Source organism: Rhinolophus hipposideros (assembly GCF_964194185.1).
Source record: "Rhinolophus hipposideros genome assembly, chromosome: 5".
Taxonomy (NCBI): Eukaryota; Metazoa; Chordata; class Mammalia; order Chiroptera; family Rhinolophidae; genus Rhinolophus; species Rhinolophus hipposideros.
In genome coordinates, this window is record NC_138051.1 from 58575900 (window position 1) to 58600188 (window position 24289).

General features: G+C 36.0%; 1 protein-coding gene across 1 annotated transcript in view; it reads left to right on the forward strand.

Annotated features, from left to right (window-relative positions):
* The window catches only part of IQCH (IQ motif containing H), a 186276-nt gene that overhangs the window by 45561 nt on the left and 116426 nt on the right, over positions 1-24289 (forward strand). Inside the window, exon 6 of the mRNA XM_081047437.1 lies at positions 19130-19250. Coding sequence (XP_080903563.1) covers positions 19130-19250 — 121 coding nt within the window. The remainder of the gene's footprint in view (positions 1-19129; positions 19251-24289) is intronic.

Sequence of the window (24289 nt, forward strand, 5' to 3'; positions counted from 1 at the left end):
CTGAACACCTAGGGTCCTCAGTTTCCTGTTACATAAAGTCAGGACAATAGTGCCTACTAGGCAAGGGTGTTATGTGGATTACAGATAATATATTAACATTGTTGGCATATAATATAAGGTTCCTGCCTTTCTGAAAAAATGAATATTCAAAATCTCAGACTTCCTTCTTCTAAAACCTGTGCATTCACATAAAGATCTGATTTGGCTCCTTTCATACTTCACTATAAGTGATAAGGCTGAATGCTCTGGTATTAAAGTTGTTACAAAGAATTCCAATGAGTTCCAGGGAGGCTGTAAGCATTTAATTCATATTTCATTTTTATGATAAATATTTAAAATCGTTTAAAGTGTAATAAAGAAGAATACATACATACTTAAATTGGATACCAAATTTTAATGCATTAGATACCATCGATGGGTTCATTTGTGCTATCAGGTTAACCGTGAGCACAGGGGCACGTGTATGTACATGAGTACTTGTATGTGCATGCACACGTATTTTTGAATGTTTTATAAAGGTGGTTTTTATTAGATAGAGTGCATTTTGTACTAGTCATATTTTAAAATTCATATCTGTGCGTATAAACTCCTTTAATAAGCACACAAATAAATAAGTCAAGATTAAATGTGCCAATACATGTCAAGGTCTTAATGCCCCTAGTAAGCATTCACTAAGTGCTAACTGGTAGTATTACAGCACATGTGTGTTGCTATCCATTAAAAGCCAGACAAGTTCTCTGGTGCACACGTTTGGTGTAGCATACTAGTCAACTGTACAACACAATGGTACGTGTTACATCACGATAATATAGCATTATAGATGGTTTCATTTCTTATTTTTAAGTTTGGGCTGGTTCTTACCTGATTTGAAATGTGCTACACAATCTTCTTTGGCATTGTAGGGTTGCAATGTTACTTTGTGTACAACTGCAGATGAAAAATCAGCAGGAAAGCATCATCTTAAAATTTGGACCCAGCATACAAAATAAAATTAGGTTGTTTTGAAAATGAGTGAATATCTGAAAGAGAAGGGTGCTGAGATACCTGAAAAGAAATTTAAATGGGACATGACGGAACATCATAAATTTTATAAGACACATTTGAGAAGTACTTTTGGTCATGCAACCCTTCAATGACAATAGCATTTATTAAGTGTGCCAGGCACTACGCTAAGTGCTTTCTGTGCACGCTGTCATTTCTAATCCTTACACATATAAAATAGATGCAATTTTTATAACCATTTCACATTTGAGGAAACTGAGACTATGATTTAGCTACTTGCCTAAGGTTCTGAATAAGTAAGGGAGTCAGGATTCAAATTATTTCCAAAATCTATTTGTCAAATCTTCCCCAATTGAGTACTTAACAACTACTGCTTAATTATTAAGGAAAACGAGCAGTTGTTAGATATAGTTAGTGATTCTATTTTGAAACAAAAAAATTCCTGCTCTTCCTTAAAGGCTCTGAATTATTTTAATTGAAGACAATCATGAGATTATAAGTACCATAACAAATTGTTAGCTATTTGAAACTACTTATCTACTTACATGAGGATTTTCTCCACCTTGTGCAGGCAAAATAAAATACAGAAATAAACTGTATGCTGTGATGGGTATAAGATTGCAGGTATTACCTATAGCTTTTGATTTCACAATTTGCCTTCATCAAAAGGGCCTCATTATTTCTAGTGTTGATTTATATGTATGTGTAAATTTATATAACTAATACATATACTTACTGACATATAATTCAACATATAAAATTGGTACTAAATTCTTGGGTTTATTTACACTTCAGCATTCTATTTAAGATTGCATTTAAAAAATAGATTCTACTGCTGAAAATAAATTTTAAAATCTTTGGCTTTAGAGTATTACCTTTCCCATGGGCTTTTGCTTTTTAACAAGAGTAAATCCTCTATTTAATTAAACCAAAGGAGTTAGACTCTATTAAGGGATTTCCAGCATGAGTGGACAGGGAGAAGAGGGATTTGGGAGATGCAGGGAGAGATCCTTTGTAGTGGCCTGGAATCATCCCAGGCCAGCAGCCGCCTGCTAATGAACCAGCCCTGCTTTCGGGGCTGATCCAGTGCCTTTGCTCTATGGGGGATTTGAACTGTGGACTTGAGTTTGGTACTTGTTTGACTTCGTACTAAGAGGTTATGTTTCTAAACTAATTCCACTTTGATGAGTTAAAAATTAGGCAGACGGAGGAGACGGAGTCAGCTCTACGACAGGTTTAAGGCACAAGGGGTTCAGGGACAGAACTGTATTTCAATATAATTGGTGTCCAATGCTTATTATTTTATGCATTTATAATAACATTATTCTGAGAAGGCATCATGGACTTCACCAGACTGCCAAAGGGGTCCATGGACTCCCAAAAGTTAGAACTCTCTGTGACAGATCACCTTATCATTCATACAAATGTCCAGTGTGGGGCCAAGTATGTGTCAGAAAAGAGAAGTAACTGAAAAACTCTGTATTCCTTATGGATGAAAGATCCACTCCTCATAATTGATGATGCAGGGAACCTCCCCAAAAGTGGATATATCTAGACTGCCACTCCAGATTTTCATAAGAATTGCATCTTTGTAAGTAGAAATATATAACTTCATGCTTTCATATAACTACTGTTGCATTTCTGTTGCAAGGAGGAAAATGGAACAGGTACAAAAGTGGTAATGCTTGCAATATTATAGTAAGTGTTCTGTTTAAAATGAAGCAAAAGAGAAATACTATAGCAAGTAGCACAATAGCATTAGCCACAAGAGAAATGGGTCTAATAGAACTGTTTTTATCATGGCCCAGGTTAATTATCTACTGAGAGGTACTTGAGATGAATAAATACTATTGCTGTGTTCTCCAATATTCTAACCCATTGTACCTTAAACTGTATTTGAATTCAAGGATACATTCCTAACCTTTAAAAACCACTTTGTACCCAAAGACTAGAGTGATTCATCCTATACTTTAAAAGCATAGCCTCTGAATCAGAATGCGTAATGTCAGCCCAGTAGATATTTATTTGGAGGAGATCCCTCTCATTAGGCCTACTACAAAACACCACTCACCTTCAACTTACATCTGTTTCTTTGATAACACTCATTAGACTACATTCCTGTTTGGGGCCTTGATCTTGTAGACCAACTTCATTCAACATGGTACATTGTTCCTGTACTTATTTTTCTTATGTAATGCTCAGAGTTGGGGACAGGGGTGGGGGAACACATCTCCTTGTCACTACTCTGTATTTCCTATCTAAGTGATTGTACTACCCAGAGGAGAAGAGAAATCCTGGCTGGAAGAAACAGGATCTATCAGGAGGAAAAAAGAGAAAGATTAAGATGTGAGAAGGAACCCATCCATATGGGAGATTTCTTGGCAAGCTACCCTGCTTCCCTTATCTCCCCGTGATTCCCAAGCCACTGGAGCCACATAGAGCAAAAGGATTCTTCTTTCCCCATGCCTGGATGGTTAGGTTCAGTTTTACACGAAGTCCTCATTTAACATTATTGATAGCTTCTGTGACTTGAAGTGGAACAACGCATAACAAAACCAATTTTACCATCGTCTAATTGATATAAACAAGAGTAAGTTCCTAGAGCATCTCATCAACGTTACAACAAAACAACGTTGAACGAAACGTTATTCAAGAACCTGCTGTACTAATAGGTCACATAGGCTTGCCTGGGGACCTAACCACTTAGTTTAAGAGGTTCCTAAGAAAACTCTCTAGTGAGTTTCAAAATAGTCTTTTCTATTTCTAAGTTAAAAGGGTAAAATCTGTAGAAGTTTATCAGAAGTTGTAAAGTGAAAAAACGGGCACTCTCACCCACGTGAGGTAGCTGGCCACCAAGAAAATATTATTCCTCATATCCTCTTTTCCACCCATTTAAAAATATAATGGACACCTAATATTGAATTATTTTGTATAATGATAATTTAGGGGGAAAAGAGGTTGACTCTTTCAGCAAAGGATTTTCAAAACCCCAACCCTCTCTTTATGGAATTATCATTTAATCTAAAATATTGAAATCCCAGGGAAAGTACTTGTCACCATCTTCCCACAGTCTTGGGTTTATTATTCCATTTACCTGGAGTTTCAAGCAGAGCATCCAGACTTTAATGGAAGGGAAGATAATTCCCCCACAACCTCCACGTTCTCATTTTGAACACCTGCAGGACACCTAGCTATGCCTCTGCTCGGGGCTACATTTTAAGCTGCACTGTGTTACCTGCACAGGAGGCTGCACGTCAGGTAACAGCCAGTACTTGTGAATGCTTCTAGGTGTTGGGCACGGTGTTAAGTACAACAAACACAGATTAGCTCATGCAATCCTCACAGTAACCCTGCAAGTTCAGTACTATTACTACTGTCGTTTTATATTTGGGGAAACTGAGGCAAAAGCGGTGAAATAACTTGCCCACGTTCAAACAGCCCAAGTTCCAAGGGTCATAATTCAAACGTCTGACTTCCACATTGGCATTCTTAATCCTTATTCTATACGACCTACGACCTCCGGGGAGCTTTGAGGATGGTGATTTGATCTGCATCCGAGGGATAGATCTGGGATTCAGCCAAAAATTGCTTCTCAATGCCCAAGGACTTTTTGGAGAAATTTCTCTGCCTTGGTCTGGGAATAGAAATAAAAGATCAAACCACTTAGTAAGAGGCTATGTCAACTTCAAGATTAGAACAAGAAGAGGAGCTGGTACTTTCTCCCCCAGCTTTATTGAGATATAAGTGACATGTAATATTGTGTACATCGAAGGCATACAGTGTGATCATTAGATACACATGTATCCTGTGAAATGATTAGCACAATAAGATTAGTTAACACCTCCATCACCTCACATAATTACCTTCGTGTGAGTGTGTGTGTGCTGAGAACATTTTAAATCTACTCTCCAGAACTGGTACTTTTAAGATGAAAACTTCCCCCAGCTAGACTGTAAACCCCTTTAAGGGCATGGACCATGTCTCCAACATCAAGCATAGTGTCCGATGTGGTCAGAATCCAATATAAACTTAACTATTGATTGGTGTATATGAAGTGAATGACTTTGAATAACAACTTGTTAAGGACCTGTGTAATTGAGTTAGGTTGTGTCAAGTTAAATAATGAAATACCATATACCTCATCTGACTACATTTGTAGAGAACTCCTCTTTTGGCCATATAAATGTCTTCCCAGATCTCTTTAAGTGGAATTAATTTTCCCTTCCCTATATCATCATTGTAAACTTTTAAAGCTTTTACATGCTTTGACTTGAATTTACTGAGCGACGTCAAAGAACAGTTAAATAAATAGATATATTACTGAAAATGAAAAATGATTATAATTAGAATGCCAGTTATTTCCAAATTAATCTTTACATCTAATGTAATTCCAATCAAAATCCTTATGGGCTTTATTTGGTTTGTGTGGAGTATTAATTCTTTTCAATTTGACAGATTTCATCATCTTGAAAAATAAATGGGCAAAGGCTTCATTTTTTTCCCCTGAAGAAGATTAATGAAGGTGAACTTTTCATGCTAGTTATTAAAAAATATGCTATAATTATAATAATTATAATAGCATTCTATGTGTAAATAAACAAATCAATGGAATAAAAAAGTGAGCACAGATATTGACCTTAGAATAAAGGATAACTAGAATGTCATAAAGATGACAGTATAAGTCGGTGAGATACAGAGAAGACTTGTTAGATAAATGATGCTGAGTCATTTGGCTAACGATTTGAGGGGAAAGCATTAAGTTAAATCCTAACCTTAAATCCTATACCAAAGAAAACTCCAGATGGATTAAAGCAAAATGTTTTAAAAGAAAAGAAATAAGCAAACCATAAAAAGAGAACTATTTTTCAAGTTAGTCAAAGGAAGATTCTTTAAACACCATAATCTCATACAATAATAACAATCCTCATTACAAGAAAAGTCTATGAGTATGTTTATATTGGGCTCCAAACCTGGATCTGTCATTAACTTCTATGTGATTTTTGGGCAAATCAATTATACTTCTTGGGCATTAGTTTGTTTGTTTGTGAATTTAAGGCATTGGCTTAAATCATGTCTAAGATCTCTTACAGTTCTGACAACCCATAATTCTGATTCTGATGGAATCTGTTTCCTTTTGCTCCCTTCCTTTCCCATTTATGACCACCCACATATGACACGTAAAACAAAAAAGCACACCAGGTGAAACTGTTTTCTCTTCTGACTGGAAATACAATTCACAGAAGGTATTAATGTTTTTCATTTTCCATGTATGCATTTAACAAAGCATTTGTTGAGTACCTATTATGTAAGACCCTGTCCTAGTGATTTTTATGTGTTAAAAATCACATATAAGCACTTTTAATACTCAGAGTATGTCAGAGAGGTTATTACTCCCATTTTACAGACAGGAAACTCAGGAGTGTAGAGATTAAGATACATGACCAAGTCATATAATTAATATGTGGCTCACTAAGAATTTGGACCTATATTTTCTTATGACAGTCTGATTCAGAGTCTAGGAAAATGACTCCAAGAGAAATTGTGCAAAAAGGACAAACTCAACACACACACACACACACACACACACACACACACAGAATTAAGATAGCTAATATTCCTCACAAATCAGTTTCTTTATTAAATTAAGAATGTTGTAGTTTTTAAATGGACTTAACTTGTATTTGGGGGTTAATTCCTTCACTGACTTCAGCAACAACACCTGAACTAGAAGCGCTCCTCGCCTCCTTTCCTGCATCTTTTCTGCAGACTCTACTGACACAGCATAGAAATTCTGTCAAAGCCCAATGGAGCCATTGAAGTAAAAGTCTCAATACTGCTCAGGAAGGGATGCCAAATTAAATAAAAAGAGCCCCAGCAGTTCTGCCGCTGCGTGCCAACCCAACTGCTGGTATGAGGTAAATGAGGACCAAACTTCATTTCACTGGTGACCCTAGCCGGTATTTAAACAAAAATGCCTAGAGACTGGCACACTGTTCTTTAATAAGGGAACAAACAGCAATAGCAAAAATAATTATAACGAATGATAAACCCATTCACAAAGTCTTTCTTAGACCTTAACTGAAAGACTACCTTTCATGGGGTCCCTAGTGAAGGCTGAGACAGTAGATTGTGTCTGAACATCAAGTTTTAATTTAGCCCTAAGTTTACATAAAAAAATTATATAGAAGGCAGAGGTACTTCAGTTGCTTTCTTTTCTGTATCTTGTGACGGTGCTTGAGTGTTGGTGTGGTATAATATTCACCAATATGCAAACCTCACAAGTTTAAGCAACTCAGTCACTTTTTTCTTTTATGATAGGTAATAGATATATAGAAGAAATGCTAGTACTTCATTATTCTCTAGTGATTACTTTTTCAGAATTTTAAAATTTATATTGGAACGCTACAGATTAATGCTATTAAACATGTAGAGAAAAATAGCAACAAGAAATAGATTTCTGTCAGTCTAACAAACCAAAAAATCCTGAGTCCAGTGTGTTTCAAGCTCCTTTGAAGAAAAGTTTCGTCTAAAAGCAAGTTATCACCTTTCTTTTAACTTTGAAGAATGGTCTAATATTAACAAATTACAGCAATTGTAGTTGTTAGCTATGTATTAATCCTTTGATCAGTTTTTTTTTTCCAAAATGCATTCCAAAGAATACAGCTTCCTTGGAATGTTAATGGGTATTCCATGAAAGGAAAGTTTTGTGGGCCCATAAAACTGGGAAACATGCGGTTAAAGAGAGTCAGACTAATTTTTATACCATTAGGCCACCTGGAGTCACTAACGCACTGATGTACATAATGAATCTTGAAGAGGAGGGTGGCCAGTGCAGTCAGCCATGTTTCCCAAACTTCCGCCGCACCCTTTTCTGTGGAGTAGCTCACAGAACTATATTGAGAGGAACACACTTTGGGGAATGTTGCTTAAGTGCTGGATTTTATTTAACTACCTTTAATGGAAAAATCTTTTAGAAGATATTACATATTTTCCTGCTTTAGTCACATTTTACTGGCATTTAATATTTTCTTGGGGCTTTGGTGCATCATAACTAACTCCACTTCTTAAATATGTGATGTGCTGTACAGGGCCCATGAGATGTGCAGATGCTCACACCTCAGACTTCTACTCATTCAAAATAGTTCTTCTTGGGTCTCTGCCATGGTCATCTCTGTTTGCCACATTCTTTGAGTCTGTTCACAATCCCATGGTCACTTCTGCTACCAGCTACCCTTTTTATCACCCTAAAACCCCTTCCAGTTCTTAGAACTGTGACGCTGAGTGTGCCTTTCTCTTCCTTCTCTCTCCTCCCTTCCCTTCCTCTCTCTCTCTCTCTCTCTCTCTCTCCACACACACACACACACACACACACACACACACACACACACACACCTTTATTTCTGATATTGGTAATTTATTCTTTCTCTTTTTCTTGATCACTCTTGCTGAGGTTTATCAATTTTATTAATCTTTTCCAAGAATCATTTTGGCTTTGCTAATTTTCTCTATTATTTGTTTTCTATTTCATTGACTTCTGTTTTTATTCTCTTCCTTCTACCTATTTTGAGTTTATTTTACTCTTCTTTTTTTTAAAGCTGTTTATGGTAGAATCTTAGATCATTGACTTTAGACCTTCCTTCTTTTCTAATAGAAGCATTTAGACTAGTAAGGTTCCCTCTAAGCAGTGTTTTAGCTGCATCACACAGCTGCATTTTCATTATCATTCACTTCAAAATCCCTCTAGTGATTCTTTGCTTTGACTAGTGAGTTATTTAGAAGTGTGTTGTTCAATTTCCAAATATTTGGGGATAGTTTTACTTTCCTCATTCTTACTGAATTCTAATATAATTCTATTAGGTTCAGAGAACATACTCTGTAAGATTTAAAACATTTGAAGTTGATTGACACTTATTTTACGGTCCAGAATATAATTTATTTTGGCAAATGTTCCATGTGCATTTGAAAAGAATGTATATCCTACAGTTGTTGGTTTTAGTTTGCTAAACATCAATTATGTCAAAGTGGCTGGTGCTGCTGTTCAGATCTTCTATATCCTTACCGATTTTAAAAATCTATTCTACCAATTACTGAGGGGGTGGATTTTAAAATCTTCAACTCTGATTGAAGATTTGTCTCTTTCTTCCTTCAGTTCTGGTAATTTTAGTTTCATGTATTTTGGGATAATGTTATCAGAGGCATATATGTTTATGATTTTTATGTTTTCATGACTAATTGACCCTTTTCTCCCTCTTTGTCTTTGACAATACTCCTTGTCTTAAAGTCTACTTTTTCTGACATTAATATAGCTACTCCTTCTTTCTTTTCCTTACTATTTACATGGCAATCAATCTTTTTTGTTGGCTCGTCAAGCCGTGTATTTAAAATTAAAATTCATCTCCTATAGATAGCATATAATTTTTTGTTTTTAAAATTCAGTCTGATAACCCCTGCTTTTTAATTAGAATGTTTAATTCATTTCCACTTAATGTAATTATTGACACATTGTCTGCTGGTGACACATTGTCTTCTTTTGTCAAAATAAAAAAGTCCTTAGACTGTGGAGTTGCCAGGGTTTTTGTGGTTGTTGCTGTTGTTATTCAATGCTTTACATTTTCATTGTTGCTGATGAGAAGTTAGCCATCATTTGGATGATGATTCCCTGTATAGAATGTCTTTTTTTTTTTTTTTCCTGGCTGCTTTCAAGTTTTTCTCCTAGTCTTTGGCCTCCACGGATTTGATTATGTTGTGTTTATGAGTGGTTTTCCGTGTGTTTATCCTGCTTGGGATTCATTGAGCTTTATGTTTTCCAGAAAATTGAGGAACATTGTGGCCGTTGCTTCTTTAAATGTTTTCCTCCACATTTCTCTGTCACTGTTTCTGGGATTTCAATTACATACAAATTTACAACATGATGTTGTCCCATAGGTCACTGAGGATCTATTATTTAAAAAATATTAGATAATACCTATTCTTCTTATTAGATAACTATTGATCTGTCTTCAAATTCACTACTCTTTCTTCTGCCCACTCTAATCTGCTTTCAAGACTATCCAATGAACTCTTCATTTCAGGTATTTTACTTTTCAGTTCTAGAACTTCCATTTTTTAAAAAACACTTTTTATTTCTCTACCAAGATTTTACACCTGTTAATTCATTATGATCATATTTTCCTTAAGGCCTTTAAAATATGCATAACCGCTTTAAAGTCTTTATCTGCTAATTATACCCTTTGGATCAGCTTGATATCTGTTTCTTTATTTTTTTAAAACTACTTTACTAAGCTAAGATTGACATACAAAAAGCTGTACATATTTAATGTATACAACTTGATGAATTTAGAGATAGCTAAGTAACACCCATGAAACCATCACCAGAATTTATGCCATAAACCTGTCTCTCACCTCCCGGGTCTGTTTCTATTAAGGACTATTTCTCTTGTGTAGATATTTTCCCGTTTCTTTGTATATATAGTAACTTTTTATTGCTAGGGACATTATAAATGATGTGTTGTAGAAACTTTGACTTCTGTTACCTTGCTCCATAAGGTGTTGATTCTTGTTCAAGTAGGCAATTAACTTGGCTAGACTCAAATTACAAACTCTATCCTTGATGGGTAGCAGCTGAAATCTCTGCTCAGTTTTTTCAAATTGTTAACTGTTGTGTTTTTGCTGGGCTCCTTAGAATCTGTCCCATATATGAGTACACGAGGCTCAAAGGTCAGCCAAGGATTTGTTTGGCCTTTATTTGCACATTTTGGATCCCTGCCTTGGAGCTTCTTCCTTTCTGGGATTCCCCTTCATTTTTAGCTTTTATGACAGCCATAAACTCCATTCTCTTCTCTAGCCAGTAAGACTGTGCCTTTCTTTTTGAATTATAGCCACACTGCATCTCATGGACTGAGAAGTATTTCCAGGGCAGAAGTCACACACACGTAAATCTCAACTGTTACCGTTCTCATCTTTCAAGGTCAACTCCCCTCTTCCTTCTGCCTGTTTTCAATTTATCTTAGTACCTTCAAATAGTTATTTTTAAAAAATATTTTATCCAGAGTTTATAATGGTTATCTTCAGAAGGGTTAGTCTGTTATAAGCTACTCTACCATTACCACTAGGGTAACTAGGTCACTAATTAGTCTTGCCATCTTATAACCTTCATCAAAAAGAAAAATATTTGCTATTAATATATCTATGTTAATTGCCCTGCCCAATAAACCTTAAGTGGTTATATTTTTAAGAACACTTTTTGGCTCTATTCCTTCTTCAGATGAGATAATAAGACAGAATTAGATGAGTTCTGAATTATGTAATGCCTTCAGGAGACTGTAGAAATACTTACAATATGTGTTGTAAATGTAGTAACAGAAGTACAAAAAAAGCTATAGGAAGTCAGAGGAGAAAGAAATCAGATCTGATTTTCTAAAGGAGTTTAAAAGGTGGTTAAAAGGTGACAAGAATTTAGTAGCCAGAGCTGAGACAGAACATTCTAGAAGGAACATTATAAGCAATGCAAAAAAAAGTGGGTGGTTGGAGGCTCCAGTCTTACTGGTTACAGTTATATGTATAATTATTAATCAAAATCAATATTTAAAAGCTTATGGTGTGAACATACTGCTGTAACATGACAATATGGGTAAATCCCACACGAATTTTAAAAGAAAAAAGACAAATATAAAAGAGAGTACATACTATAATAATCCATTTATGTAAAGTTCAAAAACAGAAAAATAATAGTTGGTAATAGAATTCAGAATAGTGTTTACCTTTGGGTTATAGTAATGACTGGGTGGGAGCATGAGAGGGACCTCTAGGGTGTTTTCAATGCTCTACTTATTCTGGATGCTGGTTACGCACAGTGTCCACTTTGTGAAAATATATCAACTGATAAGTTTATGGTTTTTGCCTTTTCAAAAATAAATGTTATACTTCAATAAAATATTTATGTACAAAAATAAAACTCAATTTCTGAGGTGAAAAAAGTTTGTATTGTTCATCTCCATATATTGTGGAGCAAAAGTAATTGTGGATTTTGCAATTATTTTTAACTTTCAAACCGTAATTACTTTTGCACCAACCTAATAATTCATTAATTCCTCACAACAGCCTTATAGAAAATGAGAGATGCCGAATCTGATGTGAAATTGGATTACATAATTTGAAATACCATTATGTAAAATAATAATAATAAATTATTGCTTTATATAGAAAGTTTGACATAATTCAAATCCCTCAAATTTAAAAAAATGAAACAAAATTTCATTTTTTTCAAAGGTGGCACAGTCTGAGTAAACTTAAGCTATATTTATGCTGAAGTTTCCACAGAGAGGCACCATTGGAGTAAATAAAACTACCCTGTAGAATTTAGGATATGAGTTCAGCAACTGCAACAAACAACAGGAGATTAAACATGACAATAATGTTCTCTCGCATCACTGTTAGAGCATAAGCCATTTGTGGCTGAATGGCAGATCTACAATGTCAGGAAGCCATGCACTTTCTATTTTATTGCTCTCTCCTCCTGAACAGGCAGCTTTCCATCTTGTGATCTAAGATGGCTGCTGTGTTCCCACCATCATGTCTGTATTCCAACCAGTAGAATCACTGCAGTTCCTATACTACTGGCCAGAGTCTCATCACAAAGACATATGATGCTAAAAGAAAGGCTGGGAATCGTAGTTCCTGGCTGGGTGGCACACTGAAGGTTTCTAGTAGTCTTTACCATACGTGCCATTCTTTGCCTGGATGTCTTGAATTATGTGAGTTGAGAACTATGAAATGCCTCCAGGAACAGATCCTTTGCATAAAATTCACCTGCCCTGTAGATAAGAATATCCCTATTTTACAGAAGATAAAACTCAGACTCAGAGAAGTTTAATGATTTCCCCCCTGCACACTGCTAATTAAATGACAGAACTAGGCCTCAAAATCGGTGTTCCAAGCCCAGGATTCTTACTTTGTTACTACAGATGCCTTTCCAGGGAGTTTTTCTTCTATCCCCCAAATTCTAGTAAACCTTAGTCTGAGAGAAAGTGAGACTCCTACTGTATCTAAGTTAAATGCCACTGGAAAAGGAGTGCATAAGGGAACAAAATGGTTATGCTTTGCTCGGAGGATAGAGCGGCAGAGCTGGTGACCTGAGCTGTGTTTGGCTTGAAAGGTTCAAGAACTCAGGAAGCAAGAATGCAATGTGGTAGAAAGCAGTGGGTCATGAAGCAGTGATGTGCATTTTTAGTTCTGCCTCTAGATAAAAGCAGATTAAATGTGTGCCCTTGCTATTTTCCCTTTCTGATTTTAGTTTCCCCATTCATAATAAGGAGAGGAAGGTTGGGGCAGGGCTCCTGAATATGGTTGTGTAGGTTGTGCACAATTTTTTAAATTCACCAAGCAGAAGATTTTGGAGTAGAGTAGAGGGGTGCGGCATAGCTCCAATCCTACCCCCTGCCTTGCCCTTCAGAAATACTGCTGGCAAGTTATCAAAATATTGAGATTCTCAGAAACACTATAAAATCTGGAGAGAAGACAATCAAGCAAGCATCCTTATCTTTTTTCTCTTCTGACAAGGAGACTTGGAAAGTAAATAACGTGTCTGATTCTTCCTGAGAGAAGTGCAGTCTTCCGATTCCACTGAAATGTTCCAAAGCTCCTGGGGATAGAGGTAGGGAGGATGGCTCATCCTCAACTAGGTAGAACAAACCCTGCTATAGGATATTCATCAGAATCTCAGGAGAGGGAGGAGAGCCTACATATTTTAACAAAGACTACATACATCCTAAACCAGAGACTTCCTCCACCCGAGCCCTCAGGTAACAGAAAGGTGGGGGAAACTCAGAATACCCAGTGTTCAAGTGTTGCTGGGAGAGAACTGGTACCAGAGAGTGGGGGAGGAGATACAACATGAAAGCAAGTAGACTGTCTGGGTAGAGCTTCCTAAGTATGTACAAGGGGAAAAGAAATTATACGGTCACCATACTAATTTTTTATATAACTGTCAGTATTTCACCCACAGCTTACAAACGAAAGGAAGAGGGAAGAGAGAGCATGGGAGGAGCATGGACTGCAAGAGACAAAGCCATAACTTAAGGAATAGAATGAATTTTCTCACAATTTCTTCACATTATAACAAAGCTTGATAGGAGCATAAATTAAGTAAAATTAGAGCTCAACCATGAGATAATAAAAATAGCAGTAGGAGATAAAAAGAGTTTGCAGACATTAAGAAACAAATACCGAAATACTTTGTAGAATTAATAAATAAACTATAAATAGAAGGAACAGAACAAACACTGCTGAATACTGAAATATTGACATGGAAAAAAACTATAACACAGTAAATGCAGAGGGAAAGATAAAGGAAATTAATTAGAAGCTAATAGACATGCATATTAGTTTGTTACAGGCTAAGCTGCTGTAACAAAGAAATCCAAAAATATAATGCCTTAAATAAATTAGTTTAGTTCTCACTCATAAAACAGTCCACAGGTGAGAAGTCCAAGGCTGGCAGGACAGCGCTGCTCCATGAAGTTATCCAAGATATGGTTTATTCTATCTTGATGCTCCATCATCTCCTCATTCCTGTGGTTACAGACATTCTCATTTCCATGGTTGATGCTGGCTCCTCCCCACACCCTTGTTTCAGCCCATAGGAAGGATAAAGATAGGGCAAGCACCTAAGGAGATGGCCCAGAGGTTACACATATCACATTCTGCTCACATCTTATTGGATTGAATTTGGTCACATGTCCACAATTAGCCACAGGGGACAGTGGGAAATGTAGTCTGTAACTGGATAGCCATGTGCTCAGTTAAAACTCAGGGTGTTCTATTCTAAAAGGAACCAGGAAAGAATGAATAGTTAGGTCTCACAATATGAAAGATAAGGATGAGCCCATCAGCAAATCAAAAAGAAGATGTATCAAATGATGCAAGAAAACTTTTCCAGAAATGAAGAACTAAACCTGCAGGTTAAAAAATAAATCACTCAATTCCAGGAAAATTTGATTTAGAATAATTCAACATCAGGGTGCTTCCTAAGTGAAACACTTGAATTTCAAAGACAAAAAATACTTCAGACATCCAAGCAGAAAGAAAAATCACCTACAAGGGGTAAAAAAAAAATCAGGCTGGCACTGATTTCACAATATTCACTGTAGAAGGCAATGGTGTGGTGTCTACAAAGTTTTGAGAAAAGGAAGGATAACCCCAGATGGAATTCAAGTATGAGGGCTTAGAGAAGTAAAATATCTATGAACCCTTGGAAAAAAACTGCTTAATAACCAAAGCCAGGCAAGGCAATTAAGAAATCAATCAAAATAAAGAACTCAAGCATAGAGAAGCCAGGACAAAAGGACTATTGGTGAGCATGAGGTCCACTTACATGTAGAACTAACACTGAAAAAGCATAACAATTATGTGAACATTATAAACCCAGACAATGTAAAATTAATGTAATGAAAAATTAGAAGGTGAGGGAGAGGAGATGGGAGTAGCAAGAGAGTCCTAATGTTCTCACCTTTTGAAGCTAGGATATGTTATGCAAAATAAAAACGTGGCAAAAAAAATCTGAAAGTTTTTCATAATCACTTTTATATAACTAAGTACCAGGGGTCCACAAACTACAGCCTAAGGGCTGACTACCTATTTTTGTAAGTAAAGTTTCATTCAACATAGAGTCACCCATTTGTCTATGGATTGTTTATGCTACTTTCCAGTTACCCCAATGGACCTAAACAGCCTAAAATATTTAATATCGAGCCCTTAAAGAAAAAAATTGGCTAACCCTTGCAGAGGATTTTTTTTTTAACTCACAGGAATCTTGTGGTAAAGAAATATTTACTTGAGGTTTAATAATTTGTTGGGTTTAACTTGGCTGTTTCCCCTCCTATTAAATTCATGTCAAATTAAGTTTAATTATGTAATATAAATCCTATTTTTATAAAACAATCTGACACTCATCCCAGAAATGTCAGGGATAGTAGGTCACCTGATAATATTTGGTTTCTTAAACTTTTATCTTTGTGTTTTTCTGTGTTATTTGGAATCTTTATAATGAACATATATCATTTTACCACAATAATAAAATGAAATGGTTTTTCTATTTGAAAACCCTGGGAGCACATATACCAAGATTTTAACAATGATTAATTCTGGCTGACAGGAACGCAATTGCTGTTTTCTTCTTTAAGCTTTTCTGTATTCTTTAAATATTGAAAAAAATCTTAAGCTATTACAGAAGGTTCAAGCATAAAGTGATAGAATTCTGAATTACAGTTTTGGAATTAGTAATAAAATATCAGATACAAGGAATATATATTTATATGTTCTTTTATAATATATTCCATGTTACACAAACTCCAAAACATGGTCCCAGCATAAAATATAAAGCATGACATGAAGGAGCAGCCGGAAGCAGGTGCTATCCAACCTCAGCACATTCATACAGGTGGCGTCTTTGTCATTCATCTCTAACTCTCTCTCCAGTCGTACCCCCACCCCACACTCCTGATTCACACACCATACTCCAGCCACACACAGCTCCTCACCTTCCAGGAAATCTTCATGCGTTTGTATGCTATTTCGCTTTGTCGCCACCATTCTTTCTACCTGTGATTGCATCCTCTTCTCCGTGTGACATAATTCAATGCTTCTTTGAGGGCACAATTTAAATATCACTTACTACAGTACATCTCAACCTTGGTTGCACATCAGAATTACCTGGGGAGCTTTATAAAAACACCAAGGCCCAGGCTCCAGCCCGGCTATTCGGATTTAATGGCCCAGAGTTGGGGCCCAGGCAGTGGTATTTTTATAAAGCTCCCTGAGTGATTCTAACACACAGCCAGGGTTGAGAGCCATTGCGAAGCCTTCTGCCATACCAGCAGGCAGAGTTAATTACTTCCTCTTCTGCACTCCTATAGCCCTTAGCTTTTCCATTGCTCATGAAATTTAATGCTTAGTGTGATATAGTAAGTGCTCAGTAAATGCTGAAGGTTGTCACATTCCTTCTTCTTCCAACCAGGCGTATGCAGAAGCAGTTACCCTTACTGCAGGAACAGGACAGGAGAGTGGGCTCAGGTTTCACATCCCCCGACACTGCAGGATTTATTTCTATCAACTCACCAGGATGTCACCTCCCAAGTGAACTCTGCCCTCTCACCACTCCCCCTCCACTCGCACCTCACTGCCTTTTCATCATAGCCCTTGAGTCTGGCTTTTATATTGTTGAGACAAATGCAATTTAAGGAATTCAGGAAACCGGCATTAAGAATGTGCTGAGTGCCTGACAGAATCCGAATGTCATCTGCTTTGTGCCCTGGCCTTTGTGTCATACTTTACATGGTGTTTTATATTGGATCCTGCTACTTTAGCTTTCAAGAATAGGTTGTCAGGTGCACTTTGTCAAAGGCTTTCAGAAAATCCAGATAAATTATGCTGTGTGTCCTGAAACTGCCAAACCTATATTTCACATCTTCACGGCGCTTGACAATTTTATTTAAGTTGAATCTTTCTTTCTTCCTCCGATTTACCTTTGCCTCCCTGACCCTGATATCAATCAGAGAAGTGGAGACCCTGCCATTTTTGATATGGAACATCTTCAGTTATGTATGTGTCATGTCTGGAGTACAGGACCTTGGGTGATTATCTCAGTCTTTCCCAGTTCGGAGGAGACCTTAGTAGTTTAGGAGGTGAGGTGGGAGAGGAGACCTGAAGATGAGGAAGACTCCAAGATGGATCAGCAAGACCCAAGTTCCAGGGTAGCACCATACACATACGAACCCCTCACTCTCATCCAGCCAAGGCCCATAGCACCCCCCTTGCCACTTCCATCTCACCGGGAAGGAAACAGATTGCACTTAGAGTCTTCTCTTTCCTGTTAAAAATCCTATTTATAGTCACTTTGAAAGGTCTTCACCAAACGTCAACAAAGGGTTCAGTGTTCATGGGATGGTAACTTGTTCCAGTTTCCCTTAAGTACCATATCCTGGCAGTAGGACCCTAACAACTTTGTTCACCCAGACATTTCTCAGCCGATTCATACTTATTTTGTGAAGTGATTTCCCCCCCACTTAGGCTTGATCAAATTTCCTCTTTCTTTTTCCTTAAGGTCACCATGACCTTGATGAGCAAGAAGGTGCAGTACGACCAATTCCAATGGCAAATTTCACTAAAGTAAAATAAGATTAATCTTCAAATTAAATAATTTTAAGTGTGTACATCTAGTGTGTGTATCTGTGTATATCTAGTATACTGTGTGACCTGAAACTAATCTACTAACCTTTCTGTCTTGGTTCTTTATTAGTTAAATAGCAAACCAGTATCTAGTTACCTTGGAAGCTATGCAAATTAATTAATGTTTGGAAAATGACTTGAAAATTTAAATCAGTTTAGAAATACCAAACAGTTACATCTTCCCTGCTGAGAGGGCCCAGGTAATTCATAACCGCCCATAATAAAAGTAAAAATATTGTACTTGGGCTATACAATTAAATGTGATTTATATGCAATGCATATTATCTTTAAAATCTAGAAACCATGTAATAAGAAATAATTCATATTTCATAACTATAATAAAAGCATTTATGACTTTAGAAAAAGTCATCATCAATTATAACTAATCTAGACATCTCGTCTTTAACCGTTTCTGAGATCTGTAAGTCTACTCAGAGTTCATCTTTAACCTGTTAATATTGACTAATATATTTATCTTTAAATTCTCCCAAGTTTTTTTTTGTTTTCTTTCAATCCTCAAAACCCTAATATGTGTTTCCTGGGAAATTTGCCTGTACAAAACTTTGCTGTATTCAAAACCTCGTCTGCCAAGATTTAGCACTTTTATAATTGTAGTCATTAAAATTGAACAAAATCTTAATGTTCCTTTATTAACTACTATCCTGACTTTACATAGTAGAAATCGCAACATGTTAATTGGATTTAATTAACTATTTTAAATTACACAAACTCTTGTCCGTAGACAATAGCACAGGGTACTCATGAGCAATAAAATTGGAGCTGATATTGCTACATTATTAAAACTTAATGAAACTATTCATAATCTTATTTATTGTTTACACAAAGAAAACTGTTTGTTTTGAAAGCAAAAATGTCTGCTGAGAACAAATTTTTGATCTTCTAGGTGAAGGTTCAGAAGTTAATAAAAGGATCCACCGTCACCAACCTCACGGTTCTGCCAGCGTCTCATCGCACGAATCCCTATTTCACCCCCATACCAGTCTTACAGGCAGATGCCAGTAAAGGTTAGTGATTCAATAACCATGTTATGTGTCTAGGAATGTAAGGGAAACAGCCGTGAGGTGGGATTGGGACCTGAGTTTGAATTCTGCCTCAGCCACTAATTCTCAGAGGTGACCTCAGATGAGATGAGGATTACCTCACTCTGGCCTGGGTCTCCTCCTCTGTAAATGAGAAGGTTGGACCAGACGATCATTAAAGTCCCTTCTCCCTCTAAAATCCATCATTCTATAGATTCAATATTGATTTAGATGTTGGTGTTATTACATATTGAAAGCATTGTGTTTAAGTGCTATTATTAGAAATGTTTAAGCTTCTGAGCAGATAGTTTCCGATGCTATCCTAGTAGCCTTTAACATTTTTATTTCAATATAGTTTTCTGCAGAAAACAATGTAATTAACACTTAAACTATGCATATCTTAGTGTAAATTCTAGTCTTTGTGAAACCAGATTTCTAGTTTTGAAGCAAACGATTATATCATCTTTATTTCAGTATCCCCAGTGCCTAGAACCATATCTAGCATTTTGTAGATACTAAATTGTTGGTTGAATGAATAAGCAAATGAAAGAGTAAGCGAATGAAGGACTAAGAACTGAGTGTCATAAGTGTAACCTCTTTATTGTTCCCTGCTACTTAACTAGCTGAAGTGTTAAAGAATGCCTACGTGGATCTCTTTTCATATCCCAAATATAACCAAGTAAGATGGTCTTTAATTATTTCCATCTCACTTTCTATCTGTTGTCTGAAGGATTTTGGACCTAAAGTTGGCTCCCCAGGGTCCTTCTGGCACCTGGAGATTTAAAAAGTCCTCTATCTTATAGTTCCTGTATCCTCTGTCTGCTGTCCTGGTGGGTGGAGGGAGAGCAAAACTCAAGAGAACCCAGCATTGTTACAAGTTTCTTAGCTTATTAAGCTTCCCACAACTATAGCTATTACTTTCCTAGTTATGAACCATCATTGTTCAGAAATCTTTGTGATATATGCTTTTAGTTACTAAATATACTGTATAATTACATAATATTTACTCCCTAGGAATACTGAATAACATCAGCAGAGTTTCTATTTCTTGCTTTAGTACCATCTTATATTCGTCCTGTGTCAATTAGGATGAATGAAATAGTGAATGAATGAATCAATCAATCAGTGCTTGCTTTAGCAATAGACGCAATAAAAAATTGCTGCAAAACAAAGGTGAATCTAGAAACATGGCAGCTTGGTCCAGAAAAAAAATATCGCATTTTCATCTCTCAATTATCTACCAGAGAACACATGGTTTATCGTAATATTTGTAATTAACCAACATATATTCATTGAATACTTGCTATATATCTGATATTAGGCAAGATAATCTGAACATCAGGAAAGCACAAACTACAGAAATGTAGACACAGTATCTAGATTTTTAACATGTTCCTTATGCTCTTAAATGTCATTTAAGCCACACCTTAGATCTATACAAGTCCAGCAAGAGGTAAAAGATTAACAATATCCACAAGAAAGAGTCATTTTGGAAAATGCAGGGCAAATCCCCCCACTTTTTCTTGAATTATCTTGCTAAATCCAAAAAAGAAAGCTTTTTAAAAAATGAGTAAGAATACAAATCTCATGGTACACAAATCAAATTTTCAATTCAAGCTCTTTGCAACCTCAGGCAAGTTGCTTTCTGATCTAGAATAAAATCTAACCTCTATAAACAAGGCATACCTGATCTGGCCCTCACCTCCATTCTCGTCTCTGTTTGCTCTCTCTATGCTCAGCCACATGGGCCTTCTCTCTGTTCCTTATTAGGCCAAGCACATTTTCACATTAGGCCCTCACCAGTGCCTTTACCTCTGTCTGTAAAAGCCATTTCCTCAAGCATCTGTTTCCTTCACAGATTACCACAATTTGTAATTAAATATTTACTTGTGGATTGATTTAATGTCTCCACTAAACTTTGTCCACCAGATTTCAACGGCAGGACCTATAGATTTGGGTAAATTCCTCTCTACCTAGATATTAGAGAAATGTACCAAGGTTCTTGGGCCTGCCGGGAAGTGACATTCCTTACCACCTGTAACGATGCGAATCCTGTAAACTATGTACCTGGCTAGTTCTTCTGGGAGGGCTTTGTAAGCATTAGCACCATAAAGTCAACTTTAATTCTTTAAAAGTGACTTATACCTGATTAACAAGCATCATTATTAAATATGAAATTCCAGGTCTTGGTTGCATAAGTGATTTTCCCAATTATATTTTAGTAAAAGGAAAACAGATTTTTATTGAAACTATGCAAATAATTATATTGGCATTAAAAGTAAGGAGACTCAATGAGAGTTTCTGAATTTGTGAAGTTGGGGGAGCACATTTAAAGTATTAAAAGTTTGATTTCTTTATTTTCTGGGAATTTTAGGAATATTCACTTGATATAAGCACTTATTTCTCTCTAGAAGTCAATCAGAACAGAGCTCCTTTAATTTAAGAGACTTTGCATCTAATTTATTAATAACCATTTGGAGATAGGAAAACATTCTGTATTCACTCAAGGTGAGAAATAAAGGCCTTTCTGAATTATAGATACATAGACATATAGATACAGAGAGGGCTTATAGTTTCCATTCTACAGTTTCAGCCACAAATGAAAAGTAAACACAGAAACACAAAAATTTAATGGTCCAGATATCAAACAGTTATTGTCCTTCCTTGTGGGCATGAAGTTCCTAATTGATTTGAGCTCAAAATACACAGACAGACAAACAAAAGGCTAACAAACTATATTCTCCACTATCTGTCACTCAGCAGGGAGATCTCTATAAGACATTAATCCATTTACAGAGATCACCAAATTCCCAGTCATTGTAGTTACCAACAAGGAATAGCATATAAGCCATAAATGAACCAATGAACCAAAGAGAAAAACAAAACACAAGGTTAATAGGGAGTAGTATTAAAATTAGAAAAACAGAGTCAACAAAGTTCTATTTCCACTTTGAATTCACCTGTGGAAGCCAAGAAAATACATACCTGGGCTTGGTTCCCTGTGAGTATATCACTTCTGGCAATTTCAGGGGAATCTATTGCTCATCTCGGTGGGATCTCCAAAATTGTTGAGGTATATATGTGTATACACACACACACATACACACACACACATACACACATATTATATATATATATGTTTATATTTAAATTAAAACCATGACTTTTATACAAGTATAAAATGAATACATGTTAAAGATGTTATTTAACTCATAAATTAATTAAGGGAACCAGTAAGATGCTACAATTGATTCAAAGGAGAATCCAAACAACAGACACCTTTGTAAATCAAGAATACTGAAATAAATTTGCAAATGGATGCAAAACTGGCTTTTTGGGGTTGGGGGAAGGATTGTCCCTCCATGTGACAGAATTTATTGCCATGTGTATAAACAAGAATTATTTGCATTGTTTTCAGTTTTCTATAAACTAACCTTAATCTCTACAGAATTATAAAATAGACTAAGCAAAACCAAAGATGATTATAGGGTCAGATAATTTCCAGAGGTCCCAGCATTTCGATGAAAATGTTATCTCCTAGTCTCTTTTGTTTATTCCAAAGTCTTAACTTTTTCCTTCCAATGGAAAATGCACATACATATGTGTGTTTGTCTAAAATTAAGTGAATTGCTTCAACCTACATTAAAGCACAGGCTAAAATTATGTTTATATTCTTTGTGATTTTCAGAGAATGAAACTCACTCTAATAACAAAAATATACTGAATAAGAAGGAGCTCTGTTTTTCACACCTGAAAGACAGGCATAGTTCTTAGAAGTGGAATTTAATATTTATAGGAGGAAAATATTTGTAAGGACTCAGAATTAGTCTTAATATTTCAAAGCAGTTAAATCTGGTGTGAGAATAATTAAAACCTGAAGTATTAATTTCCAAAGGGGCTTGAAGAGTTGTACTGTAGATCAGCAGTTCTTAAGTTTTGAGAATAGAAAAGATGGACCCGGAGTTCTTATTCAAAATGTAGATTATTGGGCCTCAATTCTAGTGGTTCGCAAAGTTCAGGGCACATGTAAGTATCTCCTGGAGGCTTCAATAATGCAGATTCTCAGGCCCTTACCTCAGAACTTTAGCCAGGTTTGGGATGAGGCCCAGGAATCTCCATTTCTAATAAGAAATTCCCCCCCGAGATGATTCTGTGGTAAGTAAACTGAAGATTTCTCTTTAGAATCGTTTTACGAGTGAAGTGTTCTTTAGTTCTCCAATTCCTCAGTGGTCATCTTCTGAATTCCTATAACACTAGACTTTAATATCATCAATAACAACATAAGATAGTCTTCAGAGGTCATACGGCAAATGGAAACAACTTCTTCAACTTAGTCCAGCTTGGTACACAGTTTATATACTAGGGTTTCACTGAGACCCAGAATTCTTCACTTGTCTTCCTATTGTATGAGAGCAACAAGAAGCCCTATCATAAGTTTATGTCAAATACCCCTGAGTTTCTGGGTTTCTGGCTTCAATAGTTTCACCTTAATGAAAGTTTTGCCCCTGACAGCAGGCTTTTTCAATTATTCATTTATGTATTGATTTATTCATTTGTTTATTTATTTAACAATGCCTCTTGTCCTTAGAAAGCCTTGGCATCATCCATGCTGACACAGTATGAGTTCTAGGAATTGTAAATTAGTTACATTAATACCGACCATGTTGCCCAGTTACACTAAAATAACCTATTTAGGCATTCACATCTTCTGTTGATATGAGAAATGTCTAAAAAGAACTCTTTTATAAAATATGACTCATTATAACAAGGGCATGGTTTCAAGCACACAGACTTTCCTTCTTTCAGAACAAAAGATGTCCTCAGTTGTTAAGACTGTGTACCTGATTTCTCTGAATTTTAAAAGGAATAATAATATTATCAATAATTGAAAATGCCATAAGTATAAAGAAATTTTACTTTGCCTTGAAATTATATTTCTACCTTAAAATAAAATGACCTTAGTACAAGTTTAGTTCGTATTACCACTATTGGAAATACCATTTTTTCTTGGGTTAGAACATTAG